The 17538-nt window shown below is 35.8% G+C and overlaps 6 protein-coding genes across 7 annotated transcripts; 3 read left to right on the top strand and 3 right to left on the bottom strand.

The window, feature by feature from the left end:
- Window positions 1-454: 454 nt before the first annotated feature.
- Window positions 455-1092, top strand: LOC18029031. Its single transcript, XM_006411752.2, has 2 exons — window positions 455-511; window positions 618-1092. The coding sequence occupies exons 1-2, from the start codon at window positions 482-484 to the stop codon at window positions 1011-1013; spliced, it is 426 nt and encodes a 141-aa protein (XP_006411815.1). The 5' UTR covers window positions 455-481; the 3' UTR covers window positions 1014-1092.
- A 154-nt stretch (window positions 1093-1246) lies between these two features.
- Window positions 1247-2815, bottom strand: LOC18029030 (GLABRA2 expression modulator). Of its 2 annotated transcripts, none has more exons than XM_006411751.2 (4): window positions 2454-2815; window positions 2262-2363; window positions 1727-1998; window positions 1247-1584 (listed from the first exon to the last, which is right to left on the bottom strand). In XM_006411751.2, exons 1-4 carry the CDS (start codon window positions 2767-2769, stop codon window positions 1396-1398), a joined length of 879 nt encoding a protein of 292 aa, XP_006411814.1. In that variant the 5' UTR covers window positions 2770-2815; the 3' UTR covers window positions 1247-1395. The 2 variants fall into 2 exon arrangements, with proteins under 2 accessions (XP_006411814.1, XP_024005086.1); XM_024149318.1 differs by having other exon boundaries at window positions 2262-2357.
- A 1299-nt stretch (window positions 2816-4114) lies between these two features.
- On the top strand, window positions 4115-4784 carry LOC18029029 (classical arabinogalactan protein 3). The gene has a single exon (XM_006411750.2). The coding sequence runs from the start codon at window positions 4196-4198 to the stop codon at window positions 4619-4621; it is 426 nt and encodes a 141-aa protein (XP_006411813.1). The 5' UTR covers window positions 4115-4195; the 3' UTR covers window positions 4622-4784.
- A 560-nt stretch (window positions 4785-5344) lies between these two features.
- On the bottom strand, window positions 5345-6778 carry LOC18029028 (putative clathrin assembly protein At4g40080). The gene is made up of 2 exons (XM_006411749.2): window positions 6230-6778; window positions 5345-6134 (listed from the first exon to the last, which is right to left on the bottom strand). Exons 1-2 carry the CDS (start codon window positions 6670-6672, stop codon window positions 5492-5494), a joined length of 1086 nt encoding a protein of 361 aa, XP_006411812.1. The 5' UTR covers window positions 6673-6778; the 3' UTR covers window positions 5345-5491.
- A 329-nt stretch (window positions 6779-7107) lies between these two features.
- On the bottom strand, window positions 7108-8325 carry LOC18029027 (RING-H2 finger protein ATL32). Its single transcript, XM_006411748.2, has one exon. It carries the CDS (start codon window positions 8264-8266, stop codon window positions 7274-7276), a length of 993 nt encoding a protein of 330 aa, XP_006411811.1. The 5' UTR covers window positions 8267-8325; the 3' UTR covers window positions 7108-7273.
- Window positions 8326-10409: 2084 nt separating this feature from the next.
- LOC18029026 (homeobox-leucine zipper protein ATHB-16) lies at window positions 10410-11993 on the top strand. Its single transcript, XM_006411747.2, has 3 exons — window positions 10410-10701; window positions 10824-11206; window positions 11294-11993. The coding sequence occupies exons 1-3, from the start codon at window positions 10647-10649 to the stop codon at window positions 11762-11764; spliced, it is 909 nt and encodes a 302-aa protein (XP_006411810.1). The 5' UTR covers window positions 10410-10646; the 3' UTR covers window positions 11765-11993.
- Window positions 11994-17538: the final 5545 nt, after the last annotated feature.

The following is a 17538-nucleotide window of genomic DNA, read 5'->3' as shown; positions in this document are numbered from 1 at the left end:
TTGTATAAACAACTGTAGTTAACAGGAAAAAAAGTTTTTTTATATATATAGAAGAAGATACATGTAATGTCTTGACGCAAACATGTGAATCTTCTTCAATATTTCTCGGGCAGAAACACTTGAAAGCAATCCATAGCAGCCTTATAAGTAAAGCACTATTCTCACCAATATATAAAAAAGACAGACATAAGCTTTTTCAGTTTAATTAACTCAAATATAAATCTCCGAATTCGCACTTAAAAGATATTTGGCGCGTAAATGCTTCAAAAGGCTGTTTAGTAAACGGTCACTTAAAACCTTGTTATTATTAAATAACTTTTACAAACTTCAACATGTCGTATTCGGACCACCAACTATAATACCTGAGCCCACAAGCGACCCATCAAGACAAATGTCAACGTCAAAACGCCGTAGTTTTATATCCCATATTTGCGAATCAAGTGTGAAAAAAACTAGACAAAGGGAATTGTGAAGTGTAGCCATGGACCAACAAGACTATAGCAAACAGAATGTAAGTAAAATATAGATATTTATACGCACACACATGACACATGCATGTGATGTAACCTTAATAATACTAGCAGTTAGCTACTGAATGATTACAAGTATGATTGCAGGAGAGAAAACTCTTATTGTCCAAAGAAGAAGAGAGGATTCGCGATGAGCTTGAAATGGAAATAGAAAGAAATTTGGAAGGGGAATTCAAGGATGGGATATACAATCTCGCACTCAAGCTGCGCAGGCTGTATGAACAAAGACGGGAAAGAGAAGAATCGTTGGATGCTTCGATGAGAAAGAGCAAGAGAGTATTGGAGGTGAACATAAGCATAAAGATGGAAGGAGATACCAAGATTGAGATCACAGAGAGGAAGAAGGAAGTAGACAACGTCAAGACGAAAAAAGCAGAGAATTTGGACAATAGAAAGAAGTTTGCAGCAGCTGGTGAAGATAAAACAAGTAAAGAAAAGATGAAGAATCCAACCAGGGCTCATGAACTCAGATGGAAATGGTAAAAGAGATAAATTGATTAATTGGCTTGCACCTGTGCTATTTTCCGGTATCTACGTTTCAAGTTTTTTATCCTATTTATATACGAACGAAATAAAAGCAATTATGCATAATATCACAACGTGCAATGAGATGATCAGAGTTAAAAAAAAAAAAATCTTCTTTTACAAACATATAATATTTGAGTTGCTGCTAAGCTATCATCTAACAAAAAATATTAAAGCCTAGAATCCAGCTAGCTTTTTTCTATTAGCAATGATATGATTTAGAGTATATTTAGCAAAGGAATGCTACCGGGTGTATTAAGACATGGTAACTAGTGAAAAATGGGAATCAAACCATTTAGTTTGCAACAAAAATGCTATTGTGTGTTCACACCAGGGTATATCACACTGACTGTAAGGCACCGGCTTGCAACGTATCTTGCAGAGATGTAACAGCACCTTCGTAGTTTAAGAAACCCATGAACCAAAACTCATGGTCATCGACCGTGATAATCTGGATGTACTTTTCTGCGGGATTGACTGTGCTTGCCGAAGGGTTAACCGATTTAAACTGATGTAATGGGATAATTACCTGTGTTAAGAAGAAGAAGAAGAAGAAGATACAAGTATGAATCATTAATTGGTGTCTCAATAGATTGTAATGAGGTGCTTCAAAACAGCTACAGATTTTCCTTTTTTTCTGAAAAATTGAGATGAATAAGAAAGAGTACTACCTTATAATAGCTCCATTCTGTTTGATCAGAAGCTTTATACGAGAGAGGGTTATCGCTACAGTAGGCAAGTTTGGCATTGGATATGTAAAGAACGCCCATGACTGGACCAGCTGATGTTGACAAGTAGCATGCATAGGAATTAAGCAGCTGCTCCTCTGCAGCTGTTTCAAAGGTCTGCCTGAAAATTTTCTCATAGCCTCCTTCTGCTAGCAACTTTGTACTCTGTGCAATTCTTCCCATTGCAGCATCCGCAAAACTCGGTGCAGTTTTCACTGATGGAAACAACCAAAGATTTGTGTTTAGTGTGAGACCAACCATGTATATTATAATCACTATCAAATCACTTCTTCTCTTTGGCATTGTGGCTTAGCCAGGAATTTTGATATCTAACTCATCAAGAACAATGATTCTACCCAAAACCTATCAAGTCCTCATGGACATGATGCAACCATATCTATTTCAAAACAATCAACCATAAAAGAAGAGTGGGAGGAAACAGAGGAGGCACATTATATCATTCATATCGGAAACTCACGGTGCTGCCACGTGTTCCCGGCAAGGCTCTCCGCCTTCATCGCGGCTTCTCCTACTTTCCTTCCCCATCTCCCAATCACATCTTTCACAGACTCCACTGTTTCTGAATCCAATTCGAAGAGATTTACAACGAACGGTTACACATCTCAAAGGCACATACCAAAACAATAGATATATACCCTTTGCACACTACCTTTCAATGACGCATCCGAATTTTCAGCCGGAGCACGAGCGACGTACGGATTAGAACCCGCGGCGGAAGAAGACGATAAGTCCTTCTGATCCGGTGCCGGCGATTCAGCAGAAACCAACTCTGGGTTCCAATGGACCGATTTACCCGATCCGGACGCCGATCGAGCCGGCGTTTGATCGCCATTCGTCTCGATTCGATCCGATATTACTATCACAGAACTCGCATCCTCTGCTCCTTTCGGCCCCTGATCCACCGGTTTGGGATCCTTGATCGGAACTTCCGATTTCACTGCCGATTCACCCTTCAGCTGCTCCATCCCTCGGACGAATGTATTTGAATTTCGCAAGTATGGTATTATGGTATCGTCGTTACTTAGCTTAGCCTTTCTCTTTGTTTCCTTTCCGTTAACAAAAAATAAATTAAAAACGTCTTTTATTGGGAGTTTTTTTTTTTTTTTTTTGGAATGTTAAATAGAAGATGGGTTTACCGGGAAAAACGGTGATAAACCGTGATAAGCGACGCCGATGAGAGAACTTAGACCGGTTTTGACCGGTGAATAAATTTCTCTGTTAGTAGTATAAATAATTTCATTGCCGTTTGCTATACATCTGACCATGATATGATGATGATCTTCATCATTTAGATTGCTATTTATCAATATCACATAACGAAATCGTTATTCTGTAGAAGATCTACAATATCTTCACGTTAATTTACATTGGTTACATAAAAATGAAGGTTAACTATGCAAATTGCCAACAAACTATAGACGATTAACGAACCAATGGGGGAGTACCAAAACATGATATGAATCAACATGGAAGCTAAGAAAATTAGGAAGAAAGGACTAGAGTTTTGGTTTTGGTTTAATTTTGTTGGTATTATAATTTCTGTTTGGTTTTGGTTTGGGATGAACGTTCTCTCTTGCGACCTAACTAAACTTTCCCCAAAATTTTAAAATATTATTGTAAAGTTTATAAAGTTTTTTTTTTTTTATTTCTCGCACTCTATATGTCATAATCATTGACAAATAATAATACGTTTGCTTGCCTGCTCGTCGTAACCTTAGTGGGAACCAAGTATCTTGCGCGTGGTCTTGACCCTTGACAGACAACAAAATTTATAATTTAAAATATTCGAAGTATATCGCCTGGCCCAAAATATGTCATTTTCTTAATTCGATGTAAAGTCGGCTAATTATATTCCTTCTAGTTGTTACATTACAACATACAAGACAAATTAGAAACTTTCATTGATGTTTTTCTTGGCCATCAAACGTCACGCTCCATGGGATATTTACAAATGAGGATAAACAAAAGTCATAAAAATTGAAGCTGCATTGACACGGTAAATCAGGACGTGAAGTTATCACTAGTCAACGACAGCTAATTAATAATTTTAACACGAAATATGTACAGATTATCTAAATGAAGAAGATACAACCAACAGAACAAAACTTTTAAAATGCAAGAGACTTGGTAAAGACTACTGATTTTGATATTCCGTATCACTAAATGAATGAGAGTTGTATATCTTATGTGCTTGCATGATTGTGTCCACCAAATATTATATAATCATCCTAAATCTAATTTTTTATAGAATTAAATATAATCATCTTAGCTATATATATTGAGAACACATTTCCTCATTTCTTCACCACCAACGAAGACAAGAGCTTTCTCAGTTTCTCATTAAACTCGTCGTTTTTTTCAAGACAACGAAAGAAATTAAAACAGGGATTAATGGCAGCTCTTAAGACATTGCAAGCTCTGATCTTTCTTGGTCTATTCGCCACGTCATGTCTCGCTCAAGCTCCCGCTCCGGCACCTATGACGCTTCTCCCACCGGTAGAGTCTCCTTCTCCGGCTATGACACCAACCGCTTCACCACCGTCTCCGGTTGCTTCACCACCGGTTCCCGTTACCGAGCCAACTCCAGCTCCGGCGACTCCACCCATGGTCTCACCACCCGCTAAGTCTCCGAAAACATCTCCCGTCGCTTCTCCTCCGAAACCAGAAGGTTTGGCTCCCGGCCCATCAGGCCCAACACCATCGTCATCACCAGCTCCGGCTCCTGAAGAACCGGTAGAAGACTCAGCATTGACTAACAAAGCTTTCCTTGTGAGCACCGTCATTGCTGGTGCTTTGTACGCCGTCGTTTTGGCTTAAGAGAGCATTGAGTATATTACTCTTATCTATCTCTCTCCGCCCTTTGTTTTTTCTTATGATGATGTGTTGAAGAATCTCTGTTTTCTGTAATCCATTTCGTATGTTCTTCCTCTTTGTTGATGTTATTTGTTTTTGTCTTTTTGATACTTACTTTATAACTCTGATGGACCATGTGATTAACCTGAGGGAGGAGATTTTTCTTCATTCTATTTTTTTTTAATATATATAAAAAATATTCTTGTTTTATATAATCGCGTTTTAAAGATCAGCATTAAGAAGTGTGTTTATATGTTATTATTGTTAGTTCGAACCATTTTTGAATTTAGTATTATGTAATTTAGAACATTTGAGAAAGAACAATTTTGAAAGTTTTATTCCTAGCTCTTTTAATAGCGATGTACGTATTTGGTTAAATTTTGAATATATTATGAGAATTTTTGGTTAAATTTGTGATTGTTTTACACAACCTTTACTATAAATCCCTAATCTATAGTTTTCGGTTAATAAGCAGTTAAGCAGGTTATTCATATGTAGTTATAGCCAAAGTTCAGGTGTTTCCTCATTAAAAGATCTTAGTAAAATATCACCCAAATGAAAGAAAAATGAAAAAAATGATAATCTACTTAATTACCATCAACGTCTAGGCTTTTATGGTAGCTGAATTAGAAATATATCTGAAAATAATGATCAAAATATAAACTATATTAACCGTCTTTCTCGATATTCAAAATGTAGATCATTACTCTGTTTGAAAAAATTCTTCCTCTATCTTTTGTCACCGTAATTTGTCTTTTAAAATTCACAAGGCATCTGAGAAGAAAAAAAAAACTAAAACCAGAACAAAAAAAACTTTCATAAGACCGGTCACAGTCAACACAATGTGCGACTAGAAACCGGGTAATTAAACGGATCAACATTCGAAAATCTACCGGAAGAAAACCGAACAGCATCACCGTAACCAATAATTAACCGATCAGTAAACCGAGCCGATTCGAATCCTTTTTCTCTCCTCCTAATCCCAACAATCTGCCCATCATTATCCTTGAAATTACCAATTATACCCATAACTTCACGAACCAAACCCCAGAACCCATCGATCCAAGCTCTTTTCCAATTCCCATGGCAGATATCAGACAATCTCTCTTTACTACTCTCGAGCCGCTTCAAAATACAGACAAGCTCGATCGAATCTCCGAAGCTCAGAGTGCTGGATCGCTCTTTAAACTCGTTGAATCTCGTGTAAAGCTCGTTGACCGAAGACATGTAGTCTTCTCCGACTAACTGGTTGATTTTGTCGGCGAGTGATTTGCCACCAGAGGAGGGTAGATCCGGAATTTTACATGCTTCTTCTAGTAGACCGACGAGGGCGTCGATTTCACGCAGCAAATCAGTGTTGGTAAGAGACGAAACCATTTCTTCGTATTCGTCTTTGTGGATTGTGCTCGATGTCGAAGAAATGAAAAATCCCATGATTCTTGAAGTTGATAATAGATGCTCAAGGTATAAAGCGTACCTAAATTCAAAAATCGAACATATAAAAAAAAATCAACTTTTTAACTCTTTATGACATAAAAATTGAAACTTTCTTATTTACTGTTTCGAACTCACCATCGGACCCAAGAGGAAAGCTCCCACTTCAAAGGGGATTTCTCATCTCTGAAACTAGAAAGCTTGAGATAATTCCGACCACCGGATACCGGAATAACAGAGAGCTGATCCTGGAGGATGAAGCGACCGTGCTTGACGATGTGATGGACGATGATCAACGATTTGAGAGCGACGCAGGCGTCTCCGGTGGTGTGGAGACGATCCATGATGGCTTCTACGGCGGAAGCAGCGGTGACTCGTGAGCCAGTACCGGCGGAGAGGAGAACGGCGATGTGGCGATTTCCCGGCGGAGTTGAAGGGTCGTGAGTAGTGGCACGAAGGACGGAGAGATGGAAAGAGAGAGATTTGCTATTTGGGTTTGATGAGACTAAGGCAGCTTTGCTTTGAGAAGCTTTGTCTTTGATTATTCCGACTAGATCTGCAAAACTTGTGATTCTTCCCATCGATTAAAACTTTTGAGTTCTGATGATGATGATCTACAAAGATAGATGACTTCTTTGTGTCTGTTTTTTTGCCAATTAATAAAGAGATAATATAAATATACTAACATTTATTTATCTTGGGTCAAGAATGGAAACTGTTTTTATTTGATTTCGATGTACCAACATGGGTCAAAATAATCAAATATATACATGGAGAATCACTCAATTGTCGATATTTTTTCCCGGTTTGGGTCCTTTCCAAACTACCTTCCATATTGAAACAATCTATTTTTGCCTTTCTTATTCACCAGTTCTGAAAGGGATGTCAAAAATTTATCTTCGATTTCTCAAAAATTGAACATGATAACTCAAACAATCTCTTCATTTTATAAATTTTACATTTAGCACTTACAGAATTTAGAAAACTTGTTTAGCGAGCTCCTAAACAAGCTGGACTCTTTTAACCTTTTTTGTATACAAATTAATGAGGAAAGACCAAAGTGAATAATGAATATCCATCAAATATATTTAATATTTAATCACCACTCGTATAGTCGTATGTACTCCAAAAAAAAATATTCACCACTGAGAGCGCGGCTAACGCGGTAAGCTATAACGTCGTTTATTTCAACGGTTCGTCGTTAGATTTCTGTGATGTAACGGATCCCGAGTTTGACTTTGAACTAAACAAACCCCATGGATCCGCCCAATTGATCAGATCCGATTTTCCACCCGACCCGACTGTGTAACTGCTCTCCTCGCCGCTCCGGCAATGTCTCTCTCTGCCATCCGCCGTCAAATCAGCATCGAAGCTTCTCGTTCGTTTCAGTCTACGTCCTTTCTCCGCCATTATTCGCATCTTCAAGTCGTCAGGCAACCTCAGAGTATACCTCTCAGTGTCGCCACTGAGTCGACCCATCGAATGACCCGTCGAATTCGACCGCGGAAACTTACCGGAGATTTCAGAACTCGGCCGTCGGTGGTGGCTTTTCGCTGCCTCAACTGTCTCTAAATCTCCAGTAAGACAGCCGTCGATGTCAATCGTGACGTGATCTCTCACCGCCGCGTCCTCGGCTCGCGGAGGATCGTCTTCCTCTTTGGCCGTGAGATTGGCTCTGCATACAGGGCAAGTAGCGTGGGAATAAAGCCAAGCGTCGATGCAATCGATGTGGAAAAGATGATTACAAATCGGAAGCAATCGCACCGTCTCGCGATCCTCTAATTCGTTGAGGCAAATCGCACATTCCAGATCACCGGAACCGATCTTCGATTCCTTAACGGAGGAGTAAGCGAAGACAGGAAAGCTCTCTACGACGGCGTCGTCAAGTCCGCCTCGCCGTGAACAGCCGTCGTAAGCGCGGCGACGGGAGTAACTAGGGGAGGATCCGGGATTAGCGCGCGTGCAGTGGCGGATGTAGACCGATAGTAATCCGAAGAAGAAGAAGACGGTGACCAGAATGGTGAAGACGGTAGTTTTCGACGTAGCTTGACCCGATTCCAGACTCGGTGGCGAGTGTGATTGCGCATTCGCTTCTCTGATGAAAGCCACGTGGACGACTGCGATCAAGTTGAAGGTAATCCAACGGTGTGAATGGAATCCCTTGACACGTGTCATCGTTCATTCGAGGCGACGCCGGAAAGCAAGAATTTGACAGAATTGACGGCTGAAATTTGTCCACGTCGAATTGCAAGTGTTTAATTTTTTTTTTTTTCAATCAGTTGTGTGATTGTTATTAAGGTTAGGAGCAATATATCAGATACGGAGATTGTGTTTATATGCAATTCCTATAAAGTTAGAGAGAAGAAGCAACGAGTTGTCTCATAAATCTTTAGAAGGGCAAAATTATATGATTTTGACTTTTGTATGAACTTAAATTTTGTTTTTAAAAAACGACAATAGGCAGACTTTCGACAAATTGAGGTAGATAAGTTAGCTACAAATTCATTTTATTAGTAATTTTCCACCACTTGCTTATTGAATAGTCTTAGCCACTAGATTGTGCTTCGTCTATATGTTAATCATGTCTATCCACATGTTCATTGCATATACACAAATTGTTTGTCTCTTCGATAGGGTCAGATTAATCAATTTTTTGAAGTCAGAATGTTTCATCGTACAGTTGCCTTTTCCTTGATTTCAGACAAGAAAATAACAAACAAACATACAAAAACAAGTAAACAACACAAGTTGATAAGTGGTGTGTATAGCCTTTGGCCAAAAAGAAAAGAAAAGTGATATTTATGGCCATCACACCGACAATCCGAACTATCGTATCAATAGAGAAGGGTCACAGAAATAAGCTTGATGGAGCTAATACTGATTAGAAGATCTCACATTATCCCTTAAGCCACATTGTTAAGGAAACTATGCATGTTGGGTCAACCAATTCAATACACTCTGTCGATGAATCTGTCTTTAGACCTATACAAAATTTATATACTAAAATTTCTGACCATAATTGGGCTTAGATTAAAAGATAGTCTTCGAAGCCCATAATTAAGCATGCAATTCGTAACTATAATACTACTAATTGCTTGGTAAAAGTAAAAGCTTTCTTACTCTCAAGTTGAACATGATTCTGAGGAGGAGGGATACTCAGGTGATATATAAGTTGACCTTCTTTTCCATTTTTTTTTTTGTTTGGTCGAAACCTTCTTTTCCATTAAACCTTTTCGTTTAGTCATAAAAGGTGAAGTTCTGAAGAACATACGACCAAAGCAAATTCTGTTATAGAAAAGCTTCATTTGCCCAAAATCTATCACACTTTTCTAGAATTAAGCTTCGGTTTGACATATTCTATAGTTTTGTATATTATTTTTTATACCATATAATTATAATCTTTCCTGTGGTAAAAAAATATAAAAATGGCCCTTCCTAAATCGGTTCTAGCTACCATTATACTATACATTCTTATAAATTGGATTCCAACTTATTAAAGCTTAAATTATGTGTAATCCACCCTTGAAATTGTGTTTTTGACAGAAAAAAAATTAGGAGCTGAGCAAGTTTTTTTTTTCATGTTTCAGCCCGAGATAGCTTGACCAAGATAATGATTTTATTTTTTTTCTTAAAGATCTTAATCACAAATTTGTTAAGTGGATGCAAATGTTTTGTTAACTTTGATTAATTCATTTGTCTGTTTGACGGTGGCGTTCTTTGAGGCTTTGAGCCCATGGTTTTGGATAAATTCAAAGAACCAAACCCAAATTGAAAGACTTTGTTCCCCCACCCACAGCATTTTTCCCACCCTTTTACGTTGCCAACAATAGCATATTAATATTAATGTTTTAATATATAGATCTCAAATCAAATATATGGGTTTATATATATAATATATCATCCTTATGATTTAATATCTTATCTATTTCAGTTTAACTTTGTCTTTGATTAGGAATGAGAAATATATTTACTTTCATTTATCATGTTGTCATGAAATCTTCTGACGTATCTTATGACGTTTTTCAGAGGATTGTGTTAACTTAATTCTTTTAAATGCATCTTACGTATCTAGTTTCATTTTAATAGTTTATCCGAATTTGCAAGTGTAGAACATGGAAACACCTAAATAAAATAGGGTTGAGCAGGTTCGGTTTTAAAAATCCCATACGATGACGTATAACAGGTTTCCTTTTTATCCGAGCCGAGCCGAGCCATATAAATCTGTTCAAACTTAACCCTAGTTACATTTTAACCCTTTATCTAAACCCAAGGTTGGTTTATTTAAAGAAAGAGAAAGTGTGAAACCATTTTGTTCATACTGAAAACGAAGAGCTCTTGTTCTCTCTCTCCTCATCTTTTGCTTCCTCTGTAAATAGATTGCCATTTCTTCTAAATAGCACCCAAAAAAAAAAGCTTCTCTCTTTCGCAATCCAGTTCCACTTTGTTCCTCTAAAGCCTTCTCTTTTGAAGTGAAGAAGCTAGAACATTGTTGCAACGAAAATTTAGAAAGCATAAAATTAAAACTCCATAAGAATTTAAATCTTTTTTTGGTGTCATGAAGAGACTTAGCAGTTCAGACTCAATGTGTGGTCTACTCTCCAATTCTACAGGTTCTTACCATTTTTTGTGGCTAAATCCATGTGATCCTTTCTTCTTGGAAATAACACTTTAATAGCAAATTCATCATCATTGGTTTCCTTTTACTGACAAACTCATTGGTTACTGATAACAGATGATCAGAGTCCACGAGGGTACGGAAGTAATTTTCAATCTATGCTTGATGGTTACGAAGAAGAAGGTACAATAGTCGAGGAATATTCCGGCAACCACCACATGGGTATATCGGAGAAGAAGAGACGGTTACGCGTTGACCAAGTCAAAGCTCTTGAGAAGAATTTCGAGCTAGAGAACAAACTCGAGCCCGAGAGGAAAACGAAACTAGCACAAGAGCTTGGCCTTCAACCTCGTCAAGTAGCGGTTTGGTTTCAGAACCGCCGTGCACGGTGGAAGACAAAACAGCTCGAAAAAGATTACGGCGTTCTCAAGAACCAATACGACTCTCTCCGCCACAATTTCGATTCCCTCCGCCGCGACAACGATTCCCTTCTCCAAGAGGTGAACATTCGATTTTATAGACTGAAAAATCATTAAAAAATTGAAACTTTATTTTTCTTTTACTGAATTTGGGAATTTGTTTTGCAGATTAGCAAAATCAAAGCTAAGATAAACGGAGAAGAAGTTAACAGAGCTACGATTGAGAGTGATATCTCCGCCGTGAAAGAAGAGAAAGTTTCGTTGCCGGAGAAATTATTTCACAAAACGGATCCGACTCCTTCCTCTCCTCCTCAGTTTCTAGAACATTCCACCGGTTTTAACTACCGGCGAAGCTTCACCGATCTCCGTGACCTTCTACCGAATTCCACCGCCGCCGTCGACGCTGGATCTTCCGACAGCTGCGATTCTAGCGCCGTTCTGAACGAAGAAACCAGCTCCGATAACGGACGATTGACGCCGCCGACTACGGTTACCGGCGGGGATTTCTTACAGTTCGTGAAGACAGAGCAGAGGGAGGATCATGACGATTTTCTGGGCGGTGAAGAAGCTTGTGGTTTCTTCTCCGACGAACAACCACCGTCTCTTCACTGGTACTCCGCCTCCGATCACTGGACATGAGAATCGTTCATCGGAGGCGATTGAGTGATCGGTTTAATTGTGCTCTGTTATTACTCTCTGTGGAGTCCAAAACTGGAATAATCCAAAATAAGGAAATTAAGGAAGGATTAAGGAGTAGTTAATATGGGGTTAATATTGTAATTGTGTTTATTCTCGTGTAATTAAAACGATGTCGAGAGGTGTGTTTCACGGATATGAAATCAAGTCATCGGAGAAACTCAGAATGAAACTAAGCTTGATCCCTCTACTCCAAACTGTATTCCAATATCTACCCCTAAACATTCCACTTAACTAATATAACCTTCTTCTTATGATATATACATATATACTGTATATGTTATTTGACGCTATAGATTTTTCCCTAGTAAGAACATTTGGTTCCCTAATTCACACGAGTGATATTTGATTAAGTTTTAATTTCTCAAAGGAAATCATAGGCTGAATTTTTGTATGACGACATTTCATGTTTTTTTAGTGTAGTTACTTGAAAAATATGTCCAGTGGTAATTACTTGATTAGACATATTTTTTAAAATAAGTAAATATATAAAAAAAGATTATGCATGTAACTCATGCTAATTTAGTAAACAATTTTTTGGACATGTAAACATTAAATACAAATATGTATAATTTGTTTTCGAGATCAATCAAATGATATTTATAGGGACATTACTCTTCAGAAATTATTTATACATGTCTCGTGATGCTATATTTAATTATTTTGCATCAAAATATAAAGGGGGTAGAGATTCGAGTTTTAAAAGAGTAGATGGGGAGAAAGTGAAACTGAGACAAATATGGATAGAAAATGGAAAATGATAGAAAGAAAAGACGTGTGATTATTTTCTCCGTAGCCGCAGCTTTTCTCCCCACGACCACGACATATCTCTCTCTTTCCTTTATTTTCTTTCTTTTTAAACATAAAATCATTTTCTTTTTTTTTGAAAAATAAATATAACCACGAAAACGATAAACTAGTGATCACGACAAAACAACAAATTCATATTTTTCATTTCTCGAGTGTATATGAATAAAGGCTAAATCTGAGGTCACAATCAACAATTAACTAAAATTTACACCATTAAACCTCTTGTGATCTCTTCAACAAAAAAACACATGTTTTCCCAAACATTAACTTGAAAATTCTATGACCGCTTAAATGATTTTTTTCATGAAACTGAGAAAAAATATGCGAGAAAAAGTTGTTCATATTGGAAGTGACTTTAAGAAATGGTGCAGAACCTGATGATTTTCGTAAAAAGGTTTTGGTTAAAGACAATAAAGTTTTTCTTAAAAAAGGAAAAAAAAAAATCCAAAGGCGATAAATTAAGAAATACTTAAAACATAGGATTGGCTTTGTGAAATGCTACCATCATCATCGAGGTGCTTTTGTTTTGATGATTGTGCGAACGTTTTTAAGTGGAAGCATGGGACATCGTTTTTAGTGAATGATGAAAACATTCTGACACAGTCAGAAGCTTTTACCATTGTCACGGATCATATCTGAAATTGAGGCATTCAAATCACGACATGACGCCAACAAATACAAAACAACAAAATCTTGTAATATAGATTCCTTTATGATCCTATTTTATTTTAACAAACAAGAAAATGAAAGTGTAGTTGTTCCAATTAACACAATAATAAAGATCTGAAGCAAATTCAATATTATGTTTACTCTATCCGCTAGAAATGGTGAAACATTTTTCTCTTCAAATATATAAATATTTTTTTTTAATTAAAAGGCTTGATAGTGCATACATATTCAATTTCACCATGTAAAACCCATAAATACCAGTTTAAGTAAAAAAAAAAACATACATACCAATGGAAATAATGTAACTAATTTTCAAAACAATTAAATTCCATTTAAAATAGGTGTTCTATACATAGTATTGAATATATATTTTCTTAAAATGCTCTGTATCTACGAAGAAATTAATATTATAAATTATCAAAATTAAGTTAGGCAAAAAACAGAAATTAAATCAATACTTTTTGTTATTTTCGCTGTACTGCCAAATGGCACAGAAAATGAGTGGGGGCCTACACTGTAGCTTATTTTTCTCCTTTTCTTTATACGAAGCAGCGAGAAAAATAGGGCCCACTTGCCCATGTGTTGTGGGACTATTGATGCATCAAAGAACATGTCGTTTTCGACATTGCCATTTGTCACTATCGACAGAAAATAAACAAAAAAAAAATCGAATATTTTATTTTTATATGAGAAAAATCAGAAAAAACTCGCAGGATAGCTGGAGGAGGATAGACACGTGTACAGTTCTCTCTTCTTAGCCCTCCGATCCGGGACGTCTCATCTATTTCATATATTTACAGCCGTCTATTTCACTGCTTTATTTGACCACTTATACCTCGACACGTTACATAATCAAAGATTAGCGTCGGTTTGGGCTGGTAAGAGGTTAACCGGTCGGTACAATTGTAAATGATCTTAGTGTGAGTAAGGTTTAGAAGATTCCAGATTAGTTTCTTCTTGAAACCAAAATGAAAATAAAAAATCGACGCACATAAACACACCTGCACATTGCTTTGCTTAATAGATGCTTACATTTCCTTAATTATTTTTTAAATATGGCTGTACTTATTATATTAATTTCTGGCGGCGACCATTTATGTTGTGTGCTTCACTTTCTCTAGGCATAGATCACAATGGTTTTCAGAATCTTTGCAAATCATTTAGTTATATTTACACGTAATAATTAAAACCATCCAAACTTAGTTATATTTGCTTGCTAACAGATTAATTGAACTAAACAAAACAAAGCATTTTTTGTAACTATTATAGAGATGGTTGCAGCAAAAGAATTGATCACGTTCACGTATATTACAAAGACTTTTGAATCCGAGACGTTTTTGTATTCTATGGCGTGTGAAGACAATCGAGTTCTGTCTTTTTAATTAAGAATATAAAAAATGTTATTTTAGTTAAAATCTATTGCTATATTAAAAGAATATAATCGCCTTTAGTTTAATGTCGATAGGTTATGTTTTTCAACACACTTGTGTTTCCCAGGGCCCGCTAGTAGAAATTCAAATATGCTTTGATGGTGAAAGGCGTTTTAGTTTGTACTTAAATAATTAAATAGTGTAAACAAACACGCAAATGGGTTATTTTAATGAATATTTATGCCAATAAATAATTACAAGTTGTGGTCATTTAGAAATGTCTCTCTCAGCTTTCAAGTCTTTATTTCTTTAAATTCTTATAATACTCTAAATTTAGAAATAACTAGCTGATGTGATCCAAATTTGGTAAAAATAATACATACGTTTATAAAAATTTGAGACTATTCTATAGGTCTGCGTGAATGTTGGACTATTCAAGCCTATGTAATTTTAACTCAACACAATACTAACATCGCAAATCCTATGCATAGATTAAAAAATAAATAATAATAAAAGTATAGATCCTAGACACCAACTAACCTCTAACCAAATGATCATGTCATTTTTGATCAAGTCACCATTTACTTTGATCAAACGTAAAATGAACATTGTACTGTTTAGTTCATGTATAACTGTAAGTCTGTAAAACAATTACGTACAGAGTTTTATGATTTTTGCTAATCGTAAATTATGTTACAAGATTATTGTTCTGCCGTTATTATATAGTTTTAGTTAAACTCATATTTTTATTTATTTAGTGAAATACCTATATCACATTTTCTTTTCCATTTTCTACAATTTCACAATTCTATCAGTACTATAAACCGGAACCAGATATAGTGTTATATATATATATATATTACTTTTGAATTTATCGCTATTTCAATGGGAAATTCACATATTTAAAACACGACTATCATTATTCTACAATTTTTTCATTTGCTTGAATTTATCGTTTGTTTGTAAAAATATTTAAGGCAATATTTTGCGAACTAAATTATACTACATTTTCCGACACTAGATTATAATCTAAACCTGTTGGTACTTGGTAACATATGGAGTTTTGTAACTCTTTAACAATTTGAATGAGGTGAATGAAATTAACTGTGTAATAGGAGTGATGATCGATACGGGATTTTGTTTCCTTAACCTAGGCTTCAAAGCTTTTAGATTAAGATTTAAGACTATTAATTAAGTGCTTAGTAAATTATACATAGAATCATCTCTCTTAGATACGTGTATCCCAACATATGAAAATTTCCATTGTTTTTCTTTTTTGGACCAAACAAAAAACTTTCATTGTTTAATATTAGTATTCTCGAATCCGTTATCTATCTGTTGAGAAAAAATGGTCACTTGAGATCTAATTGAAAAAATACACTTAAGCTTTAGTTGAAAAAATGGTCACTTAATAAATTACAAACTTTTACATTGCCGCAACGGTAAATGGTATACCTTATACGTTTTAATAGTTACAATAACAGCTAACAATATATAAAACGACATTCCCACCTTTTTTACTGTCCTTTCTTCCCTTTTATACATATTTCAGTATCGTTTACAGCTCTCATTCTCCACGCTTAATTTTTGTTTGTTACTTTACACCATTAACTGAATCCACCTTATCAAGCTATATTCAGGGAATGTCATTTTAAAAAAAAAACCACAAGAGTGTAGTTTTTATATTAATATTATTAAACTTTAGTAAGAGGTCATTTCGTACATCATCATTGATTTCTTTAATCTTTTAGTGTTTCCGAAAAGAAGAAAATATAGTTTACAATTAATCAATTGTAAACAAAAATCAGCACTAGTGCGATTGCGATTTGTTAGGAAATGTATGAAACAACAAAAGGAAAAAAATATGATTAACAAAATATAGTTTTTTATTTTCTTTTTGGGGTTCCAATATAAATAAGAAACAAAAAGGTGATAGATGACAAACCAGTGTCCTAATTAGAAAGAAAAACAAAAAAGTTACGAATACGACGATTACGAAGGTCCGTTGTAGGAGACAACTTTTATACGGCTCGCGCTGCGCCGGCTTAAGCGAGGGAGAATGAGCAAATGGCTTTTACCAAAACGACAGCACTTTTGTCTCGTCTATAAACAAAATGACACGCGTACGTTAACCAGTGGTCCTATCTCCTTAAAACTAGTTCGAGTCAGCAATGGTGGAGCCTACTTTATTTTGTTTTTCAAGGTACCTAAAGTCCAATTATTCGACGTTTTGATATAGAAAATTTAGAATTCTTTTCTGAATAAATATATTTTTTTAAAAAATTATACGTCAGAAGTCACAGAACTTTTTTTAAAATTTCCTCTTTCTCCGACTATGTTATCCGGACAGAAGAAAAACCAGACAGTTATCGCAAGCTCACAAAGTAAAGAGATGTATGGTTGATGTGCAAAAGCTTTTAATCAATAAGTATAACCAAAGAAAATTGCGAGTGTGATTCGTAAGAAATTCAAAACATAGGAGGAACATAGGCAATAAAAAACTATTTGATTGTCATACTTAAATCATTGCAACCTATAATTGAATTGAAATATACCCAAAATATAGCTTTTGCTTTTAGGAAAAACGTGGAAATATAATTCCATTTGTTTTCACATTATGCAACTCCTCTACATGTCCAGTTTCCCCTTAAGCTCTTTTGGCCAAATTGCTGCAAAACCCAAAATCAGTGCCACTTCTTGTTCCTTATGTATCAATCTTACACCAATCTCACAAATTTAACTAAACAACAGATTGCAATCGTCGCACAGAAGTTATCGATCACCGATCCACCACATATCCAACAGAAATGAGAACATATGTCAAAAACAAAAAAAAATCAAAAGTTATCACCAATTCACCATACAGAT

This window comes from Eutrema salsugineum, unplaced genomic scaffold (assembly GCF_000478725.1).
Source record: "Eutrema salsugineum unplaced genomic scaffold, Eutsalg1_0 scaffold_1, whole genome shotgun sequence".
Classification (NCBI taxonomy): Eukaryota; Viridiplantae; Streptophyta; class Magnoliopsida; order Brassicales; family Brassicaceae; genus Eutrema; species Eutrema salsugineum.
This window is presented reverse-complemented; position numbering and strand designations above follow the sequence as displayed.